This window comes from Rosa chinensis, chromosome 7 (assembly GCF_002994745.2).
Source record: "Rosa chinensis cultivar Old Blush chromosome 7, RchiOBHm-V2, whole genome shotgun sequence".
Taxonomy (NCBI): Eukaryota; Viridiplantae; Streptophyta; class Magnoliopsida; order Rosales; family Rosaceae; genus Rosa; species Rosa chinensis.
The window spans coordinates 23,813,846-23,835,606 of NC_037094.1; the positions used below are offsets into that span (position 1 = coordinate 23,813,846).

Genomic DNA, 21,761 nt, shown 5'->3' on the forward strand with positions numbered 1-21,761 from the left:
TCTTGTATCTATCTTCTTCTGCCACCGAAATTTGGTGATATCCTGCTGTCCCGTCCATAAAGGACAACAGCTCATGTCCATCTACTACGTCTATCAATATATCTGCCACCGGTATGGGATATACGTCTTTGGGGGTAGCAGTATTAAGGTCTCTATAATCCAAGCAGACCCTCATTTTGCCATTCTTCTTGCGAACGGGCACTATGTTAGATAGCCACTGGTTATACTTGGCCACCCTAATGATGCTGGACTTGTGCATCTTTTCGACTTCCTCTTTGACCAAAACTTGGGTCTCCGAGTTCATTCTTCGCGGGTCCTGCTTCACATGCCTCTTATCAGGCAACGTTGGCAGCTGGTGGCAAACCAAGTCGGGTGATAGACCGGGAATATCTTCATATTTTTCCTCGAAACTATCCTTGTACTCTAGTAACAAGTCAATGAGCCTCTATTTCTCGCTAGGCTCTAGGCAAGAACTAATAGCCAATTCCATGGGCTCAGCAGTCGTTCCCAAATTGATCTTCTCAGTAGGGTCCCTAACCTTTGGAGGGGTGTCATCCAACGCAGCTGGGGCGAGTTGAATTTCGTCTTCTTCTTCATGGTTAGAGAACTCTACGTTAACACATTCCAATGTCGTGACTCTATCATATGCCTCTTTCTCCACCAAGTACGAAGACAACCTATCGTACAAAGAATAGAAGACCTCTATCCCTTCCTCTGGAAGGTCATAATCCATTAATTAATATGTGCATGAGGCACAGCGTGGTTAGGCCTTTCGAAGTCTTCTTTCGCGAGTGTGAGCCCCCACTGTACCAATTCAGAGGCCGTCACCCCCATGGGGCGGCCTTTGTTGTCGATGCCACTGACTTGCAATGGAGTGATGGGCTCCAAGTATTACCTGGGATCTACATACTTTGTGGAAATAGGGAAAGGCCAAGGCTCTACTTTAATCACCTTTGCCTTGTCCGTAACCCTGTTCCACATAATCAGTTCCTGGTGAAGAGTTGACGGAACACAATAGTTTCGATGAATCCAGTCTCTGCCCAAAATGGCGCTGTAAGTTGCGTAACAGTCAGATACAAAGAAAGCATAAACGCCCTCAGCAGGACCAAACTTGATTTGTAGGAAAAGCAGGCCCAAAGTCTTAGTCACGGTCCCTGCAAAGTTCTTGAGTGTGAGGGAGGTGGACTGGATTTTTTTCCTTCTTGATGCCTAGCAACTGCATGGTCCTTGTGGTAATAACGTTTACCACTGCCTCGGTATCAACTATAATCTTGCTAACCTTGGTACCATTAATCTCCGCTGTGATGTACAAAGGTCTCATGTGTTGCACCATTGCGGGTGTTGGCCTTGTGAAACTCATGAAGAACCCCCTGCTGTCAGTGTCCTTAGTTTCCAAGAACACTGCCTCTTCCATCGGAGTTGCTGCTGCTGAGGTGATCTGCAAGGGCTGCTCGCCGGTTTCTTCAGCTTTGACGCAGTCCTACGCAACGACTGGTAGGGCGTACTTGGCGGGTAACACGTATACCATGCTACAAGTGGTGTCCACCACTTCTGTCTCGTCCATGTCATCATCAAGGTTGAGCTTGGGTTCATCAGCTGGGATTTATGCGTTGAACCGTTTAGCTACGAACGCGACCAACAACTTTTCCACAGGGATCATCTCCACATCTCGCTTATGTTCCTGTAGCGCGGGAGCTCGCTTTATGGGTCCAGCTTCTGTTCCGCTGTTGGGACCTCTTTTGGAGTCGCGGTCACTATGCTTTGAACCTGTTTAGGTCTCCATTGTATTGTCTTTGCCCCCCCCCAACAGTCTCTAAAAAACTGAGGGTTTGGCTTCAGGTTCTTCCTGAAAGAGCCTACATCGGACACTTGGTCTCCTGATTGGCGAACTTTCCTTCCTGGCCGGTGGAGGTGTCCTTTCCTTGGTAATCCTGTAGAAAACACTAGGCTTGGGTGCTCCCCGCGCGGAGCTTGCCTGTTTCTGAAAACTGCGGGGGGTCACTAATCCTTTAGCGGATAGTGCCTCCATTTCTTTCTGGTATTGCTTAGGAGACTTGACCAATTGCGAAGGTTTAATCAGTCCTTGATCCAAAGCCTCTAATGTTCATTTGGTTTCTCCAAACCTACGCTGTAGCTTCCTCTTCTTGGAGGGGCTGATCTCCCCCCTTACCCTTTTCCTTGGTATACCATTTGCCCTCCTTGATGGTGGATGTTGAGCTGGGCGGGATGTACGGCCTGGTCAGGGTGTCTCTGCTTTCACTTTTGCCCTTCTCATTCCGCTTCTGTTCATCCGTGGCAGCTTTCAATTTCCTGAATAGGTTGGAATCTTTTGGAGATGGCGGTGACTCTGTTCTGTCTTTTGCACTGGGGTTGGAAGGCTGAAAATTTCGAGAGGGTGAGGCCCATTTGATTGGTGGGAATGAGCCAAAACGGAACGTCTGCTCGACCTCTTCATGTGACACTTGGATACCGCACTCATCTTTGCATCACAAGCATAGGACCACTAGTGAAGCCTTGCTAATAGGTTTAGATTTCTTTTGCACTGGGGCTTCCTCCTTATCCCTCTGAACCTCAATAATCAAGTCAAGACTCGGCTTCTTCTGGCATTTTCTATTCCAAGTCACATATACCATATTTACTCTGGTATCAGGGAAGGGATTCAAATCCACTAACGCTGCCACAATAGTTGGAGATTCCACCTGCAGACTTCTGTTGTTTAGCCATACCTAAATCTGATCCTTCAGCTTGACACACTCGACTGTGTTATGGTTCCATAGATTGTGAAACTTGCAATACTTTTTTCCTTTCAACTCCTCAGGTATGGGGAAAGGCCTAAAATCCGTCTTCACCATCTTTGCGGCTATCATCTCATCTAAGATATCATGTGCTTTATTGACATCATATGTATACGTCGCGTATTCAGGTTTGGTGAAGGCCACAGACTTGAGCTTGACCGGTTCCTTAGTTAACTTCAGCTGCTTGAGAGAAGAGTTCTTTCTTTCGGTTAGCTCGAAGGCGGAGACATCATTCTCCTCGTCTTCATCTTCCTTTGGGAAAACCTCTTCGCCCTGATAGTAGGGGTCATATGTTGTTGGCTAATAGTTTAGAGCAGCCACTGTCCGGTGTTTTCTAGGGACAAGTGTTCCTTTGGATGCATTCTTTCTAGCATCCGTCTCCCTAAGGAGGTGCTCAAAGCTGCCTACCTCTTTGATCAACTCTCCCATGGATTTGATCATGCTGCCATGTTGTTTCTTTTGCTGACATGGCTCTAAGCCCTTGATTGCCAACTTAACCAATTCTCTTTCTGGGAGAACCATGTTCAGCTTGACCTTTTGGATATGGAATCGTTGAAAATAATCAATAGCAGACTCAGTGGGCTGCTGGGCCATCTGGGTAAGTGAGGCCAGATCAGCTTCTGGCTCTATCGCTCCAAAGGTTTCTCGTAAGAGTTTCTCCATCGCAGGCCAATTTGCAACTGACCCTAGTTGGAGTTTAGAGAACTAGGTGAAAGCGACTCCTGATAGCGAAGTGCCAAAGATCTTGCACTTAAGACTGTACGTCATCATTCTGGTACTGGCCGCATTGCACTTTGAACCTGGCCAGATGAGTCGTCGCATTTTCTATATCCTCACCTGAAAAGGTAGAGAATATGATATTCTTATAGCCTGTGGGGAAAGGCGTGAGCATTATATCCGGCGGGAAAGACCCCTCGTACACCTCATCCAGATGGGCCCTTGGATTAGCCAACCTGATCTTCTCCTCTACTGCTTCACGTCTCACGTAATCTGGGCAGGAGGGGGAGTTGTCGCCACAGTCTGGCGAGTGGTTTGCAAAGTAGGTGCCATCTGGCTAGCGGCAGCTGCTCCTTCCCCTAGGCGGATGGCTATGGGGATATTGGACTGTTGAAAAGTAAGAGTCGGTGACACATCCTTTGCCAAGGCTGTTATCCTGATCGGATTGCCTGCCTGGTCAATCCCATAGTAGTTCCCGGGGAGTTCCTGGTATACGTTCTCTGCTCCATCGCTGTTGTATTGGGCTAATATGACAGGATCAACAAGGGTGCCTTCACCAACTTTCAGGGTCTTGCTCTTCTGCGCGACCGGCGGAGTGGTTTTGTCTCTGCCGCCAATTACCAGGGCTTTCTCCTTACTCTTAATCGATGCGACAGTAGCAACTCCCGAGGGTATGGCAGTACTGCTGCTAGCCTTATCTCAAGCATTTGGTGGCATGTACTTGTCGGGCCCGGAGGGCTGACCAAGAGAACCAAGGATAGCATTGGGATCTCCCAATGTCTTATTCAGAACCACTTTAGCCTGATCCAAGTTAGCTTTCTGCATGACAACTTGGGTCACGAGATTAGACCCATCATTGCGAATAGCCGCCACCTCTGTCGCGATGTGCTTTCTCTGGGCGGCCTGGGCATTTATCATAGCCACGAGCTGCTCATGGTTTTCCTAGGTTTGTTGCGTCATATTCCCCAAACGCCCATGTGTTTGCCGGGACTCCTGTTCGAGTTTCCGGATCTCGTTTGAAATACCCTCAGACCTCAATCTCTGCTCCTCGAGGCCTTTTTTGTCTTCTCATAGAAGCATTGTTCTTTTGCAATATGGCAAGTCGCTCCTCTATGCTCGCATTCTCTGGGATGGGAATGGGCACATAGTCATCTATTATTACCTCATCTTCGACCACCGGAGTGATGTTAGACGCATCGCAAGCCTCATTAGGTTGGATGGTGGGGATATTGTCGCCCTCAATAATGGGCTGGTGATTTCCTCCATGTTTAGTTGACATGTCGGATGATGGCGGGTTGAGAGAAAATCTTTGGATTACTTATTCGTCAGAAAAACCACAACAGTCTGCATGAGTGTGCGGCCTGTACCTAGAGGTCTTGTGTTTCGGGCAGTTAACGTAAACCTTTTGATAAGGGTTTCCGCTTGACTTCCCAATGGTGGAAATCGTAAAGAAACGCTAATGCAGTCCCATTGGGCGTGCCAAAATGTTTGGCTCCAAAACCAGTCTGGCGTGCAAATAATCTCTTTTGAGTGCGCAGGCGTGCCAGCACCGTGGGGTGCGGTCTTCGGGGCGTCCCTTGACCTAACTTCTTCTCAAACGCTGTAGACGAGGAAAGCACCAACCTCGTCACCAGGTTCTTTTCTCTGCCTTTCGGAAAAGGACTTATTGCCTTATGGGTAAGGACTTGTGTTGTGATCTCTTGCATCACCGAGTCGATACTCAACATTGTAGGTTGGGCAGAGCAATCACTGGGAAGTAGGAGAAAGCACGGGTTTACTAAAGTGTGACTTCAGCTTCTCTAGGTTGCAAGGGCGTTACCCTTGCCTCGTTGGGTTTCAACTAGGTTGAAGGTTGCTCTGGGGAGGCTTTGATAATCTGTGCGATTAGTTGATTGAAGAGTTGTTGTGTTTTTTTGTGTCCCTGAACCCCAGTATTTATACCGTAAGGTTTCGATTGTTCCTTAACATAGAAGGATTATTGATTGAAGATTCCTAATTAGTCTCTGCTACTTAACTCCTATAAGGGCTCGTTTTCCACTTGGATTTCGAAATGGGCGAAGCTGTAACCCAAACCCAAGTAGACTTAATTTTGGGCTGCAGGTATCGGCCTGCCACGCTGAACCCTTTCAAGAGATCTTGCCAAAAATACTTTTGGGCTCAAATAGACTCTTGCAAGTTCCAACAGCTACGTCATGTTCAAAAGTATGTGGAATTATAATAATGTTAGGAAGTGAGTAAGTTTAGGCAAAGTTTTGGAGGGTTTGGGGTAAATTTTGATGGAATGTAGTAATGTGTTTAATATTGTTGATTTTGTATTTGTGTATCGATATTAAAATTGAGTATGCAACATCTGATTGGGTTCTTCACCCTCCTTCTACCCTCACTGACATTCTCCTTTATGATGCCAGTCCGGCTCCTACGTAATTTTTCTGTTTTTAGCTCCCCAGCTTTCTCTTGTTTCTCTTCAATTGCTGCTTTTAGTTTCTAGTTTCCTTTCTTTTTCTGGTCTGTAAGTGTTTTTTTTCCTTCTTCTTTTTAATGAAAGTTTACTTGACCAAAAAAAAAAACATTTGGAAAGTTAATATAATGATGATATAAAAGGTGAAAATTTAGTCGAGTATACAACATTTGTGAAATTAATTCTAGTCCATGTAGCGGGTGTGTGTGTGTGTGTGTGTGTGTGTGTCTCTCTCTCTCTCTCTCTCTCTCTCCCTATATATATATATATATATATATATATATATATATATATATATATAGGCTGGACTTAGAGCGGACATCCACACTGTCGTTAAAGTGCGGACGACGACACTGCAGCCACGTTCAGGTGCCGACAGCGGCTCGAATCTTGCCGGATGGAGGCCAGAAGACCTCTTCTAGGCAGCGACCTCACCTGCAACTTCAAGGTTTTGGGCAGTGACTACAAACTGATAGCTCGCGACTCCACCAGTAAGAAGAAGGTCGAGATATTGACCCATGGCCTCCGTCTAGCAAGTCCTGCTGCAGCGTCGCCGTTCGCACTTTAGCGACAGTGCAGACGTCCGCTCTAGATCACCTCCGTGTGTGTGTATATATCTATACTATTATTAAGAGACACTACACCAAAAACTGCATCACAAGACGGCACAAAAATGTTGTGTGATTTGGAGACTCACCGTCGTCTATCTCGATGTTGTCTGATGAAAAATCAAACGACGGTGAATTTACCGTTGTATGACATAAAGTCAGTCAATGTATATTCCTTAACACCGTTGTCCCAGAACTCGACAGATGCCGGACACATCCATGCGCAGCAGTTCACACAACATAATTTGCTTTTATGCCGTTGTGGGTTAAGATTTTCATACAACAGTTTTATAGTTTGTCTGTTGTGTGATTTAGAGTAAGACAACTGTGTTCTAGTATTTTCTGTTGTGTGATTTAGAGTAAGGCAACTATGTTCTAGTATTTTCTGTTGTATGAGCTTAAAACTAAACGACGTTACTTATTGAAATCCGTTGTGTGATATCTAGAACTGCGTTGTGTGAATACCCACATTTTGAATAGATATAAATTAATAGTGAACAATTGGAATACAAATTGAATGAAAACCATCAAATGATCAATATTTGTATCAAAAGCATTGTGATACATCAATTCGATCATCAAATATTGAATTTAAGGAACATTGTTAAAGCATTCATACATCTCATAGACTAAGAAGCTTTTAAGTTTTCTAGCTAAGTTTTACATGATGAAAGAAAATATAGCTTGTTGCAATGCCGAATACTCCATGCTTGATCTTCCAATGACTCTTTATGCAACAGTCCTCCATATAGTTCCTGACACAATTTACAAATGCAATGAAAACAAAAGGGATTATGCCTTACTACATAACAATGCTCTATAGTAATGTTCATTCTTGCATAGCACACTTGAAAGAAGACATATATACTCCTCAAAGTTTTGTATTGCTTGTTTAGAAAAATTATGGAGTCAAGAGAAATCACCTGAAAAACCTACACCAAGTATGCATCAAAAATGAGATTCTCTACCTTGAAAGTTTCCCAAAGCTGATAATTTCATAAAAAACACATAAAAGGGAGAATCACTCAAAGTTATCTCCAATGGAGAAGATCATAATGGTACAACAGTTCCATCAAGCTACTGAACCCGAGTGCTTCTCTCTAACACATCTATTGCACCCTGCCATAATGTAGCACCTCTAGAAGTGAAATCTTAAACATTCTGAGGAAATTGAAAGAAAAATGGAGATTCACAACAATTGACAGCATAATGGCAATATGAGACCTACACAAAGTAAGAAGCAAAGGTTAGATGTGAAAGAGACTACATAAGTGAATTAGCAGTGGCTAGCTAGTTTGTCTGATTAGTACGTACCCTGCTGCTGTAATTTGCAAAGATGGTGCACTAGATGGCTTTGGAGGAGGCGCAGACGATCCAGAAGGAGAAGTGGGCCGGGCAAATTTTCCTGCAAAAGAAAAAAAGCAACCATCACTATTTCAATGTTATATCCTAGCTTGTTACACAAGAAAATTATCTTAACAAACAATGAGGCTGACCACAAAGAAGAATGTTATTAGGGGAAGGCCTCTCTTTTGCAGGGTTGGGATCAGCATCATAAACTCTCACATATAGCTCTTCACCCAAATACCAATTTTTCAAGTGCTGTGACCTCAAATTCCACATTCCAGTGTTGTCAAGGTATGCATAAACTGCACTCCACCTCTGTGCGTACACTTGTACAGTAGAACGCACCACTGGATCATAAAGGTTGTAGGTTGAGCACGACTTAGCACTCCACTTTCCACGGCCGTAGCTGAAAAAGTATATATCAGTATCAGAAAGTACTCTAACATTTCATGTCGTTGCAACTCTTTAAAAGTTTGACAACATAACAGTTCCTTGAAGATATATTAGACTTGTACTTACCCAACAACAAAGAATCCGAAGCCATCTAAATGCCAAGAGTCCATGACCTCCAAATCATTGTGCAAAACAAGTTCTATCCACCCTTTGTGTATCCCACTTGCAACAAAAACTCCACTCTCAGATTTAATATTTGTAGAGTTAGTAGAGAATTCATCAAGCTCGTAAACTCCAGAACCGTTGACCAAGTGATCAGCCAACTTCAATGGTGTATCTGGGGTCAAGTAAGACACATTGTTGACAGTAAACTTGGGTGCACCATCAATCTCTGCTGTTGATGCACTTAGTATGAATGTCTGTGATAGTGTCACATTATGAACGTTGAAGGATCCTTGTGGATTAGGCCTTGCTGCCCTTGTAGTCAGGTTCCACCTTCACAAGTAATAAAGTTCAATCCTAGTAAGAAGAATATGTGACAAAGAGTATGGCTCATGTGAGGATGATGGTTCCGTGCTTATTTTTAGCTAATTTTTATACATATATATATATATATATATATATTTATATATTAATATTGATTTTAAGTGTAAAGATAAACTAAAAATGTTTAATCCATACTCCAAGCACAATTGGACAATGTTATTCTAGACATAAACACAAGAGAATAATGCAACCTTGCAACAAAAAATGCTGGTTTTTGTGTTTACCTGATGGAGTTGGCTTGACTGGTGGATAGTTCTATATCAAAAGGGTCAGGGCCAATTAGTAGTGGTCCACTAACATCTGTGGTGGAGTTATCATAGTGCAGCACACCAATTCCAAATTTGGTCATATCTGTGATTTTAAGCAATTTAGGAGTTGCTACCATGTAATAGTCTGAAGTGGCTTGATCAGCTGTGACAAGCACAGAGTAGGACTGTCCAACATGTACATCAAGAGAATCCAAGTTGATTTCATTAGTATAGGATCCTTTTGTTTCAACCAGCACCATTCGATGATTTGAATCAAGAAATTCAAACTCCACACACTTCCAACATTTGATATCCTAATTAGGTATGTCTTCCCTGCAAAAGTATAAGCACATAACTGTTATCAATGAAAGGTTTTACAAGTAAGATAATCTAACCCGGAGATTCACAACAATTGGCAGCACGAAGTGTATTGATCAATGATCCACTCCAGTAAACAAAAAGAGCAAGCAGTTGTTTCAATATGTAAAGAAATCATTAGTTCACGAACAAAAAGGGTTTCTACAAGTGTATTGTTTATTAGTAACATTTAGTTCAATGTTTCACGTACATCTATCACATACATGACAATTCAGCAGCAACTTAAATCATAAAATCAACCACATTATTATATGTCTTGGAATTACCTTTGTCATCAACTACAAGTGATAAATATGAATACAAAGATGAGCATAGCGCATACCTCAGTAGGGTCTAAATGCAAATCATCTTTCATATAAAAACTGATTGCGAGCCTTGGAAGGCCTAAAACGCCTAGAGTGAAATAGGATGAAATACCAAGTGATTGACTTTGCTACTCCCGGACATCCTCCATTATATATCACAGCCTTTATAATCCAATCTGCACACAACCAATTCAATTCATGGGCATCATGCTTGATCTGGAAACAAAGAAGAGACTTCACACTTGAAAATTCAAATGCATATTTGTTTTGTGGGTTTGTTATGGAAACAAAGAAGAGCAAACCATAAAAGAAAAGTCACTTACTTATTGGAGTTTCATCGTTGAAAGCATTTTCCATAAGTGTTGGCCAAGATTCTCCTCTCCATCTCCTCTTGCATCTTCTTCGTCTGCAACCCAGCAAATAAACAAGCTCAAAATCCTAGAAAATCAACTGCATATCTTCAATATAAACCCAAAACCACCAATTCCCAGGTGCTAAAACAAGAAATTGAGCAGAAACAAAGCACACCCGGATAGACTTAACAGGTTTGGAGCTACAATTATAAATTAGGACCCAAAACATGATATTGAGCAAAAACAAAGCACACCCAAATAGAATTGCAATCGTTCCTTTAGGGTTAGAGTTAACTCCTCACCAAGATCGTTGTCATCGGACTTCGAGACCCCATCTAGGGTGAAAACTCGATACCCGAAATCTGCCCAGAACCAAAAATTCTGATTTTGCAGGTGTTGCTGGTCTTTGGCTCATGGATTGTCTCGGATTCGAGCGAAGACTTCGACCGGGTGCTCCAATGAAGATTCTTTTTAGGGTTGAGTTGGGGTTTGGCCAGAGACGGGTAGACTTTCAAGAACTAGAGAAGACGACGAGATTTTGGGGTTTTGCTTAGAGTTTAGTGGCTGTGATTGGATTTAGTGGAAGAAGGTGTCGGATCCAAGGCAGGATGTTGAAACCTTGAAGAAGAGTCGAGGCTTGTGGGAAAGAAAAGAAGAAGAGAAGAAATACCCAGTCTGGAGCTTGCAAAGAATGAGATTTATCTTCTCTCTGGGGTTGAAGAAATAGCCTAATCGAGTAGAACCCAACTCGATTGGTCAGAACTTAAATCCCCCATTTCAGCAGAATGAAAAACACCCAAATCGAACCCAACTCGAACCCTAATCGAGTAGAACCCAAATCGAACCCTAATCGAATACAACCTAAATCCAGACTTTGAAAGATGGTGATTTGTGATGGCTAAGTGTTTTGAGAAGATGGTGAAGAAAAGCTCCAGATTTTGCTCGAAATGAAGAAAAGCTCGAGGTTTCTCTCTCAGACAGGAAAAATGGCCAAGGCGTTAACTTTGTTTGAGTGTGCCCTTGAGTTGGCTAAGGCAATAGGCCTTAACCTTTTTTATTTTTTTTATTTAACTCAGACAGACAACGTATAGATACGTTTACGTTGTCTGATTTGTTACATAGCTGAGGGAATAAAAGATGGAAATTTCTCACCTCTGCAATCAAAATGTTAGGTTTCGTGCTTAGGCTAGTTATTTCTCATTCACACAACAGAAATCGTTCATTAGCCAATTTATGGATTCTTTGTCAGGAAGCCCCCAATTTATGGATTCTTTGTCAGGAAGGGCTTCAGCCTGCTATTCTTTCCTCTACCTCTCAGCAGGTTACTTTTTCTTGTATTCTAGAGGGTGTGCTCTGTGTAATTACTGCTGTCTATGCTAAAACTTCTACAGTGGGCAGACGCTCTCTCTGGCAGGAGCTTACCGCTATTCGCAACATGTATGTTCAGGGCCCATGGGTGGTCCTAGGGGATTTTAATTGTGTTTTGGGTGCGCATGAAAAGCGGGGTGGTAATCCTCCAAATTTGGTTTCTTGTACGGACTTCCAACAAATGTGTACTGTATGCGGTCTTGTGGACATTCCTACTGCCGGTCTTGCATATACTTGGTCCAATCGTCGGACGGATGTTAAGCTAGACAGAACTCTGGGTAATTTTGAATGGTTGGAGGCATGGCAGGTTATGGGGTGCAGTACTTTGACAAGATCAACCTCTGATCATTGTCCGATTCTACTCTCATTCTCAAAGTTTTCCTTATCACATCGGACCCCCTTCAAGTTTCAGAATATGTGGCTGCAGGCTCCCAACTTTATCCAACTTGTTAAAGACTTTTGGGAAGGTTTATATTTCTATGGTTGCCCAATCTTTGTTCTGTGTTCCAAGTTACGTGCTCTCAAAGTTATGCTTAAATCATGGAATAAAAATCATTTTGGTAATGTGCATGCATGGGTGGATACTGCTAGGCAAGGCCTGGATGCTATTCAAGCTGAAATTGCAGCCTTGGGGCCCTCAGGTGATAGATTTTTACGTGAAGATGTAGCCAATACGCGTTATCAGTTTGAGCTCTCACTGCAGCATACTCTACTTAGGGACAAGTCTCGTGTGAAATGGCTTAAAGAGGGAGACCGCAATACTTCTTTTCTCCACAACATGGTTAAGGTGCGTCGCTTAAATAAAGTGATCTCTGCTTTGTCTGATGGGCAGGTCATTTTGCAGGATCATGATTCAATTGCTAGCCACATTGTGCAACACTTCACGAATATGTTTACTCAAGATCAAAGTATAATTGATTCTGGCCTTGTGGAGAGAGTAATCCCACAATTGGTCACAGATGAAGAAAATATGTCCCTTGTTTCTATTCCCAGTGATGAGGAGATTTCTTTGGCTGTCAAATCAATGGATGGTAGTAGCTCTCCCGGTCCTGATGGATTTGGAGGGAGCTTTTTCAAAGCTTGCTGGTCTGTCGTTTCAAATGATGTAATTCTAGCAGTTCAGAGTTTTTTTGAAACGGGGTTCATCCCTCCGCACTTCAATGCCAATCTAATTATTCTGATTCCAAAAACGCTTGAAGCTGAGGGCATCTCTGATTATAGGCCTATTGCACTAGCGAATTTTGTGTTCAAAATAATAACTAAACTGTTGGTGGATCGGTTAAGTCAGATTGCTCCAAGAATTATTTCTCCAAATCAGAGTGCTTTTATACGTGGTAGGTCAATTTCAGACCCTATTATTCTTACTTCTGAATGCATGAATCTCTTGGATCACCGGTGTCAATTTGGGAACATCGCTATTAAGTTCGATATCGCTAAAGCCTTTGATACCATGGATTGGAATTTTCTTCTCCGGGTGCTCCGGGCTTTCGGTTTTAATGGAAATTTTGTGCACTGGGTTCATTGCGTGCTTCAGTCAGCACATCTCTCTGTCTTGGTTAACGGCCAGCCTTGTGGTTTCTTTACCTGCTCGCGAGGTATTAGACAAGATGACCCCCTTTCACCAATTCTGTTTTGTCTGGCGGAAGAGGTGTTGAGTCGGGGTTTATCTGCGTTAGTTGCTGACAATAAGATTGATTGCATTGCTGCCCCTGGTATGTGCTCTCCTCCGTCACATGTTCTTTTTGCGGATGATGTAATGATATTCTTGCAGGCTAGGCCAGAAGGTCTTAATGCTCTCATTCAGTTTATGGACGAGTATGGAGCTAATTCAGGGCAGTTGGTAAACCGCAATAAATCTCTTCTCTTCATTGGCAAGCATGCTCTTAATCGGCAGACAGCTATTCATAATCTCTTGGGTATTAAAATTGGTGAGCTTCCTTTTATCTACCTCGGGGTTCCCATCTTTCAGGGTCGCCCCAAGATTGAATTCTTAAGGCCAGTTGCTGACAAGGTTCGATGTAAGCGCTCTTCCTGGAAGGGGAAAATGTTATCTCAAGCGGCAAGGTTGCAATTACTTGATTCTGTTATTCACAGTATGCTCATCTATAGCTTTCATATTTATTCCTGGCCTCGATCTCTTTTGATGGAGGTGCAAAAATGGATTCGTAATTTCTTTTGGACAGGGGATCCTTTAAAAAAAGGTGTTGCGTTGATTTCTTGGGATCAGGTTTGTCAACCCAAGGATAACGGTGGTTTGGGTCTTAAGAATCTGTTTGTCTTGAATCAAGCTCTTCTTCTGAAGAAAGGATGGGATGTTGTCTCCAAAGTTTCCACTGCTGCTTGTTTTTTGCATGGCCGGTTTCTCACAGTTGGGTTCCAACCTAGTACTTATTATAAAAAATCATCAGTTTGGCTTGGGTTGAAATAGGTTTGGAGGACCTTGCTTTCCAAGCTGCGTTGGATTATTGGGGATGGCAATTCGGTTAGGCTCTGGAAGGACAATTGGATGGGAGAGATTTTGGGGGAGGCTTTCAACTTGAGTCCCCAGGAACTAGCTAACCTTGATAATACAATTAGTGAGTTCATTGTTCATGGTAAATGGGTGCTTCCTGATATCTTTGTTCAGGTGTTTCCTGAGGTTGCAGAGGCCCTTACCTCCACTACGCTTCCTTTAGAGCCAACAAAGGATCAGGTGGTTTGGTCTGGTTCTTCGTCTGGCGCTTTGACATCAAAGGAGGCTTACCTGGCCTTGGCTCCATCATCTCCTCCGTTAGCTTGGGGTTCTTTGCTATGGCATCCTGCAATTCAACCGCGAAAGAGCATTTGTTCTTGGAAGATTTTTCATAGGAGAATTCTGACAGATGAGAGGCTTCAAAAGTTGGGGATTTCACTTTGTTCTCGGTGTAGCTTCTGTGGTGCAGGGAATGATAATTGGCGTCATTTGTTTTTGGGCTGTGAGATTGTGTTGGATGTCTGGAAGTGGTGCTTTCACATGTTCAACATTGTGTTCCCCCAATTGTTCTCATTGCATGACCTGCTTACTTCGGAGTTTATGTCACATCTTTCTACTTCTTCAAAGCTACTTTGGCGTTTTAATGTGTGCAATGTTTTGTGGTGTCTGTGGTCAGAGAGGAACCGTTTGCGGCATGATGGAGGTATGTTTAATTGGCACAAATTCATGCACTTTCTATTATTGGCTTTAAAGGAGTCAGCTGGGTTGATCTTTGCATCGTCAAATTCTCAATCTGGGGTTCCTATGTTTGGCTTTTTGCATTTGTCGCCGTTGCGACCATGTGCTCCTAAATTTACTCGAGTTACATGGGTGCCTCCGCCGTCCCCATGGATAAAAATAAATATTGATGGGTCTTTTAGAAATCGGGATCACGCAGGCTTTGGTGCCATTGCCCGGAACAATGACGGTGCGTTTGTTCTGGCTTTTGCTTCACGTGTGCGGGTTCCTAGTGCTCTTGATGCTGAGGTATTGGCATGTATTGAGGCTATCAGGGTGGCCAAGCTGCAAGAGTGGCAATACGTATGGGTCGAAACGGATTCGACGACTGTTTTAAGGTATTTTGCTTCACCAAAATTGGTTCCTTGGCGGCTCTGTGTTCAGTGGTCCAATTGTTTGGCTCTTGCAAAGGGTTTGCATCTGCATGTTTCACACATATTCAGGGAAGGAAATGCCCCTGCTGACACTTTGGCTAATTATGGTGCCTCTCATGACGGAAGGAATATGTGGTTGTCTCTACCCTCGTTCTTGGTTGCTGATTTTGGACGTGATTTCTCTTCAAGGCCAGCATATAGATTCTCTTAATTATGTTCCCAGGTTCATCATGGACGTCTCATGTCTTTGTTCTAGGTTTTTGAGTTTGTTTTGCTTGATCACTTATGTACTTGCATGGAGTTTTCTAGAAAGTTCTTTTTTATGTTTGGTTTTTCATTTGTTCATGTACCTTTGTTTGGGTTTGGCCTTGGCTGAGTCCTCCATCCCGTTTGTTTTATTTTCTTTGACCATTAATAAAATTTCGAGAGAGGACAATGAGCTAGTCCTCCTCTCGCTTCTCTATAAAAAAAAATAAAAAAAAAAAAAATAAAAAAAAAAACAGAAATCGTTCATTTTGTTGTTGGAACTTGCAAGCATAACAAACAATTGAAGCCAAATTTTCTCGTTTTGGGGGGAATGAATGTCATTTTGGAGCCATCTCCAAATTTTGGTGCTCACTTGCACAACAGGACATTAAAAACCATTGTATGATGATTAGCAGGTATACTCCTACAACGGAAGTAACTAAACTGTTGTCCAATTTAATAGAATATAGGGTACAATTTGGAGCCAAATTTGACTCAATGGTAGGAGGGAAATATGCCGGTCTTTTTTTCATTCAGACAACAGATAATCTTTCTTTCCGTTGTGTCATCACCTCCTAACTAGAAGTTTTAGAATTTGAGCATCTTTATACAACGAAGATTTATTAAATGTGTTGTATAATGCAATTGTCGTCAACAGACAACAGAGGATTTGTTCTCCATTGTGTGATCACCGTTGTGTGATGCAGTTTTTGGTGTAGTGAGAAGAGAGCTTGCTCTCCAAAATTGAATATTTTTACCAATTTAACCTTTTTATATTAAAAAACTAAAAAATATAATTAATCAATTGGGATAATATAGTAAATTGTAATATAGAAAACAAAAGAATAATAAAAAAAAACAAAAAATGTGGTATTTGTACGAAAAGTGTTCCCACTACCTTTAACTTCTCTCCACACACATAGTAGGTGAGCCATGCAGAGCCGGCCCTAAGATTTCCGGTGCTCTAGGCAAGAAAAAAATTATGGGGCTCCCTACTCACTGAGAGATCTGCTTGAAGCTTAACCAATGCATCTCTCTTTTGCTTCTTTTTTTAATTTTTGGATTAATTTCAGTTTATCCCCCTGAAGTTTGGGGGTGTCATCATTTCACCCCCTCTACTTTCAATTTTGACTTTTTACCCCCTAAACTTTCCAATTTCAATTGGCTGTGTCCAATTTCTACTATTCCGTCCAAATTGGACATTAAGTTTGACTTTTGAAGGCTAAAATGGTCATTTCAACATAAAAAATTAAAAAAAATTAAAAAATTTAAAAATAATTTTTTTTTCTTCGTTTTTTTTTTTTTTTTTTTTTGTCTTCAACCTATACACCACAAGTTATAATAGGTTTATAAAAACAAAAAAATACTCTAGGTAGTTGAAAGCCTCTCGCTGGTCTACAATATTTGTGACATATCTCCGATAAATTGAAGAATTTAGGATATATCCCCAATAAAGTGAAGAAATATCTGTAAAAAATAATTTTACACTTTATCTGTAAATAAATATCTGTAAAAAATGATTTTACACAGATATTTCTTCAATTTATTGGGGATATACAGATATTTACAGATAAAATGTAAAATCATTTTTTACAGATATTTCTTCACTTTATTGGTGATATATCCTAAAATTCTTTAATTTATTGGAGATATATCACAAATATCGTAGACCAAAAATGATTTTACACAGATATTTTTTCACTTTATTGGGGATATACAGATATTTATTTACAGATAAAGTGTAAAATTATTTTTTACAAATATTTCTTCACTTTATTGGGGATATATCCTAAAATTCTTTACTTTATCGTAGATATATCACAAATATCGTAGACCAGCGAGCGGCTTTCAACCACGTATTTTTTTTGTTTTTATAAACCTATTATAACTTGTGATGTATAGGTTGAAGACAAAATAAAAAAATAAAAAACTAAAAAACAGAAAAAAAAATTTTAAATTTTTTTTATGTTGAAATGACCATTTTAGCCCTCAAAAGTCAAACTTAACATCCAATTTGGACGGAATAGTAAAAATTGGACATGGTTGATTGAAATTGGAAAGTTTAGGGGGTAAAAAGTCAAAATTGAAAGTAGAGTGGGTGAAATGATGACACCCCCAAACCTCAAGGGGGTAAATTGAAATTAATCCTTTATTTTTTTAGCCCCAGAAGGATAAACCTGCAACCTGCAACCTGCAAAAGGCATGGAATTTACACACGGAATAACAACTTGCAAAAGATAAACTTGCTAGAAGGATACTTTATTTGTTTGCGATTTAAATTAGAGAAACAGACATGGGATTACAAATTCAAATACATCTTGGATTGGGATTCCAATCCCTTTCATAGTTTCTTTTGCTTTCTATAGCTTAAGCCCTATGATAATATCAGACCAACAAATCCATTTTAAATTGAAACATACTTCCATACCGATGTATCAAACCAACAAACTCATTTTCAATTTAACCATACTGCCATACAATACCAGTTATCATAATATCAAACCCATTTTCAATTGAAAGATACAGCTGACATTACAGTGAGCAAAGCAAACCCATTTCAGATTTTCAGCAATTGTGGCACTTTCTCTGTCTTACTCTCCAAAAAATTAATACAATTTTCTTCAATCTCAACTATAAATTGGAGTCAGTCAGTCGGTTGTTTGTTGAAGTCATTGTTTCGTAGTCTCGGACTATCTAGGGTAGATAGATCATCAGACTAGCACAATCTCTAACAATTTGAGATTAAAGTTAAAGGCTTTCTTAATTAGAGAAAGAGCCAAAGAGGCATGGAATTGGAGGAAGAGATACTTAATTACCTGGACGGCTAGACAAGTTTCTTCTCAGAAGTGAGAACGAGAGATTCAGCACTATGGTGCAAGGGAAGAATGCTTAATTGCATGTTAACGACAGAAGAACAAAAGTCACGTGCGTACAGCCATGAAATAAATTCCAAATATTTCTTTTTTACCATATATATAAAAGACGTATAATATTTTTGGGGGCCCATGAAACCGGAGGCCCTAGGCCTGAGCCTACTGGGCCTATGCCCAGGGCCGGCTCTGGGGCCATGCTAGTGTGTACACACACACACACTCACTATTATACACTATTTAAGAATAGGAATTTTTTTTCATTATACTTTAACCCTAAATTTTTGTTTTACCCACAAAGAACAATTTTCTCCAAAGTCGATCATGAAAACAAAAGTTGGTGAGTGACGACCCTTTACATGACGGATGTATCCCTTTACATGATGGATTTTTTACGTGACAGGAAGTTAGAGAAACACTCTTGCTCTCCACTCGGATCAACAAATTTCTCTCGCTCTCCTCACACAGAAATCCAAAACCAAACAGATAGAGATACGTTTCCTGCTCAAAATCTCAGTTTATTGTTTTGAGGTGTCGTTGGTAAGCCTGGATATTTTCTTTGAAATACATGTTGTGCTTGATTTAGATGGATGCAATTGGGCTTTATTTGACTGTTTTTTGTCTTTTGATGCGATATAGAAGGGGCTTGATCAGGTTTCGCTGTCGTTGGGTTTCAAATAATCATGCTAGACCAATCGCAATCGGTGAGGGGTTTTGTGTTCTGATTGAGATTTGTGCATGGGTTTGTCTTGATTAGTGGTTGGGTTTCTCTTTTGCTATATTAATTTTACATTGTGTTTGACTTCAGGATAATTGTGTTTTGAGTTGGTGATCTGCTACAAGTAAATCAATCGTACCTAGGTTTAGAAGATAAACGTGTTAGATCAATCAGGTGATGGGTTTATGCTTTGATTGTTGCATGTTCTTCAATGTGTTCAATTGAGGAAAGTTCATGTTATAATTTTTTTTTTTTTCCTTGGCTGATTGCCACAAGCCTTGATAGATCTTTAAGATTCAAGAGAATCAGATTAGGGAAGTTGATGTAGGTGTTTCTGATTTGTCATCTAGATGATTAATGATTTCTGATGCAATTTTTAAGATCTACATGTTTCTACCTGATCAAGGTTTGGCTTTGATTTTGCTCTATGTTGCTATTGCTTTTGGTTTCTAGATGCTGGATACCAATAGAGTTGATCATCGCTAAATTCACTATACCTATTCAAATGTAAAAAACAGGAGTGAGGGGGGATTTAATCTAGATACATTTTGCTTATACACGATTCTTTTCTCTTTTATTGAAGTCCACTTTTCATTTATTTGTATGCAGCCTCGACTCTATTTCAAAAGTGCAAATTACTTAGCAGCAACAGAGAAGCAAACAATCATTTATCTGCTGTCTGCCAAAGCTAAGTAAAGCTTCAGGTAAAAGCCTCTATCTGTGCATCGTTCTTTGAATTTTAAACTTCTCATACAACAGTTCCTCTTTGTGTATGGGTCTGTTTTTTTCTTATGCGAACATTGTAAGTTGTTTTGTAATGAGATTAAAATGGAAAGTAAAAGAAAAAGCTCATCATTAATTTGTCATGTGTTTTCTATTCATTTGTTGTGTCGAATTACGAATCTGCTTTTATGAATTAGGAAATGGGAATCAATTTAAAGTGAGCAATTGAATGGTATGAATTTAGTATCATCTGCTTCTAGAATAAAACTTTACTAACTAAAGATATGCATTGGTCTTTCAACAGCTTTATTCAGAATGTTAGATGACAGAATCTAGTTTTTGTGAGGGTTTCTAGAATCTAGGATCTGCAGAGACAGCTTGGTCGAAGAGAGTTTTTGATCAGCAGGAGAATTTTGGTCGAAGAGTTTTTTTTCCCCTCTCTAAAGGTTAATCAAGTTAGAAATGATGCATATAGTGGTCTATTTTTTTTATTTTTTATTTTTCAAAGTTAGAACTAAATTGTGTGTGTGTGTGTGTGTGTGTATATTTTTTTTTTGGGTTTTGAAGGTTAGAACTAAAGTGTGAGAGACTTTTATTTTATCGATGTTTGTTTCTAGATCAGTGACGCAGGGCTATTAATGTTTCTATAATTTCACTTTGTATGTTATTTTAAGTTCGCACAGTTTATTTTAAAACTACAGTGTTATAAGAGAAGATCTCTTGGTAGTTTTGTAATTAATTTCAAGATTTTATTGTTATTTTCGTTCACTTTTACAGATTATATGCAAAAGCATTTACACATCGTTATGCTGCCACTGTTTCTTTGTGTATTGGCTAACACTATCTTGATCTCTTATTCTTATTCATGTAATAAATGTTTATTTGCTGAGTTACTGGTTTTATCTGTGTTCATTGTTGTCTTTTTTGTACTCGGTTTATAGTTTGTATGACCATTGTTGGATTTCTAAATTCTGTCACTTGATTCTCAAATTGTTGGAACAGTGTGTAGTTAGATTGTTCAACTACTTTGAATTCAGGTATAAATTTGAGAACAATTTGAATTTACATATGATTGTTAAACTATGATTGGAAGTGTTCGTGTCGTTAGGTTATTTGTTGTTTTATTTTTGTTCCGATTGAAACAGAAACAGATATTCCAGTGTTTGTATTTGAGATGTTCAAAACAAAACTATTTCAATTTAAAGCTAATGTATAGTTTTTTGAAAGCAGTTATGGCTCCAAAGATGAGGTGGACAAGAAGTAACAGATTGTTATAGGAGGATGAAGATGAAAATCATAATGCTGAAAGGGAAGTCCAAGAAATATCTAATGACCAGAATGTAATTGGTAGTATATCTGAAACTGGAACAGCAGTTTCTGGTAGGGACAAAGACCATCAAATTCATCCAAGATCAAGGCGTGGTGAGCATCCATTATCGAATTTAAACTGTTTTTCTGCTTTATGTTTATAACTTCAAAATAAGTAATACTGTTTGCATTTTGTTTATAGCATTTGAGTTGAGGATGGGAAAAAGGAACCGACATTTAGACACTTAGTACAGTGCTGGGAATAATGATGTCAGTCGATTTCAACATTGTCGCAAGAGATTTATAAGCAGCCAACAAAACACTGCTGCAATTTCAAATCAAAGTTTTTCTGGTGATGCAAATTTGCATATTTATAATGCAATTGAAAACAGTGGATAAAGTTTGTATACGATTCGCTTATCTATTTTTGATTTTTAGATGCAGGGACCTCACAATGTTTAGATAGAGGCAGTTCTTCTCAACTTCCGAACAGTGATGAAGTTGAAGGTCTAATTTTTGCATTTAATGATTAGTTAAGAGCTCGAAAATGTAAGAAATTTTTATTCATAGGCAGATAAATTTTTACAAAATTCTATGTTCAGGTCAGTCGTCGCATCGTTTTGGTCAAGCAGTGTATCAAAGTAGAGAAGGTTATTCCTATCAAATTTAAGTTATTGTTTGGAGACAATGATTGTAATATAAATTATTTATGACAAGTGAAATTTTGATCACATGATTGATTGTCACGTATGAAGATTCAGGTGATAATATTCATGT

At 40.1% G+C, this 21,761-nt stretch overlaps 1 protein-coding gene, 2 long non-coding RNA genes and 1 pseudogene across 3 annotated transcripts; 2 read left to right on the forward strand and 2 right to left on the reverse strand.

The window, feature by feature from the left end:
* Positions 1-2,726: 2,726 nt before the first annotated feature.
* Positions 2,727-3,458, reverse strand: LOC112177628. Its single transcript, XM_024315904.1, has 2 exons — positions 3,204-3,458; positions 2,727-3,068 (listed from the first exon to the last, which is right to left on the reverse strand). The coding sequence occupies exons 1-2, from the start codon at positions 3,456-3,458 to the stop codon at positions 2,727-2,729; spliced, it is 597 nt and encodes a 198-aa protein (XP_024171672.1).
* A 4,229-nt stretch (positions 3,459-7,687) lies between these two features.
* On the reverse strand, positions 7,688-10,152 carry LOC112177629 (annotated as a pseudogene).
* Positions 10,153-18,896: 8,744 nt separating this feature from the next.
* On the forward strand, positions 18,897-19,630 carry LOC121050319. Its single transcript, XR_005802668.1, has 3 exons — positions 18,897-18,939; positions 19,044-19,127; positions 19,563-19,630. It is a non-coding gene; the product is annotated as an uncharacterized LOC121050319 (long non-coding RNA).
* Positions 19,631-20,902: 1,272 nt separating this feature from the next.
* Positions 20,903-21,404, forward strand: LOC121050320. Its single transcript, XR_005802669.1, has 2 exons — positions 20,903-21,098; positions 21,187-21,404. It is a non-coding gene; the product is annotated as an uncharacterized LOC121050320 (long non-coding RNA).
* Positions 21,405-21,761: the final 357 nt, after the last annotated feature.

Bases quoted from the DNA above. Each gene is read 5' to 3' on its own strand.
- LOC112177628 (XM_024315904.1), bottom strand. From the start codon at position 3,458: ATGGAGAAACTCTTACGAGAAACCTTTGGAGCGATAGAGCCAGAAGCT. The intron at 3,069-3,203 runs GTAGGCAGCTTT...CCCTACTATCAG, and splicing joins TGGGAGAGTTGATCAAAGAG to GGCGAAGAGGTTTTCCCAAA.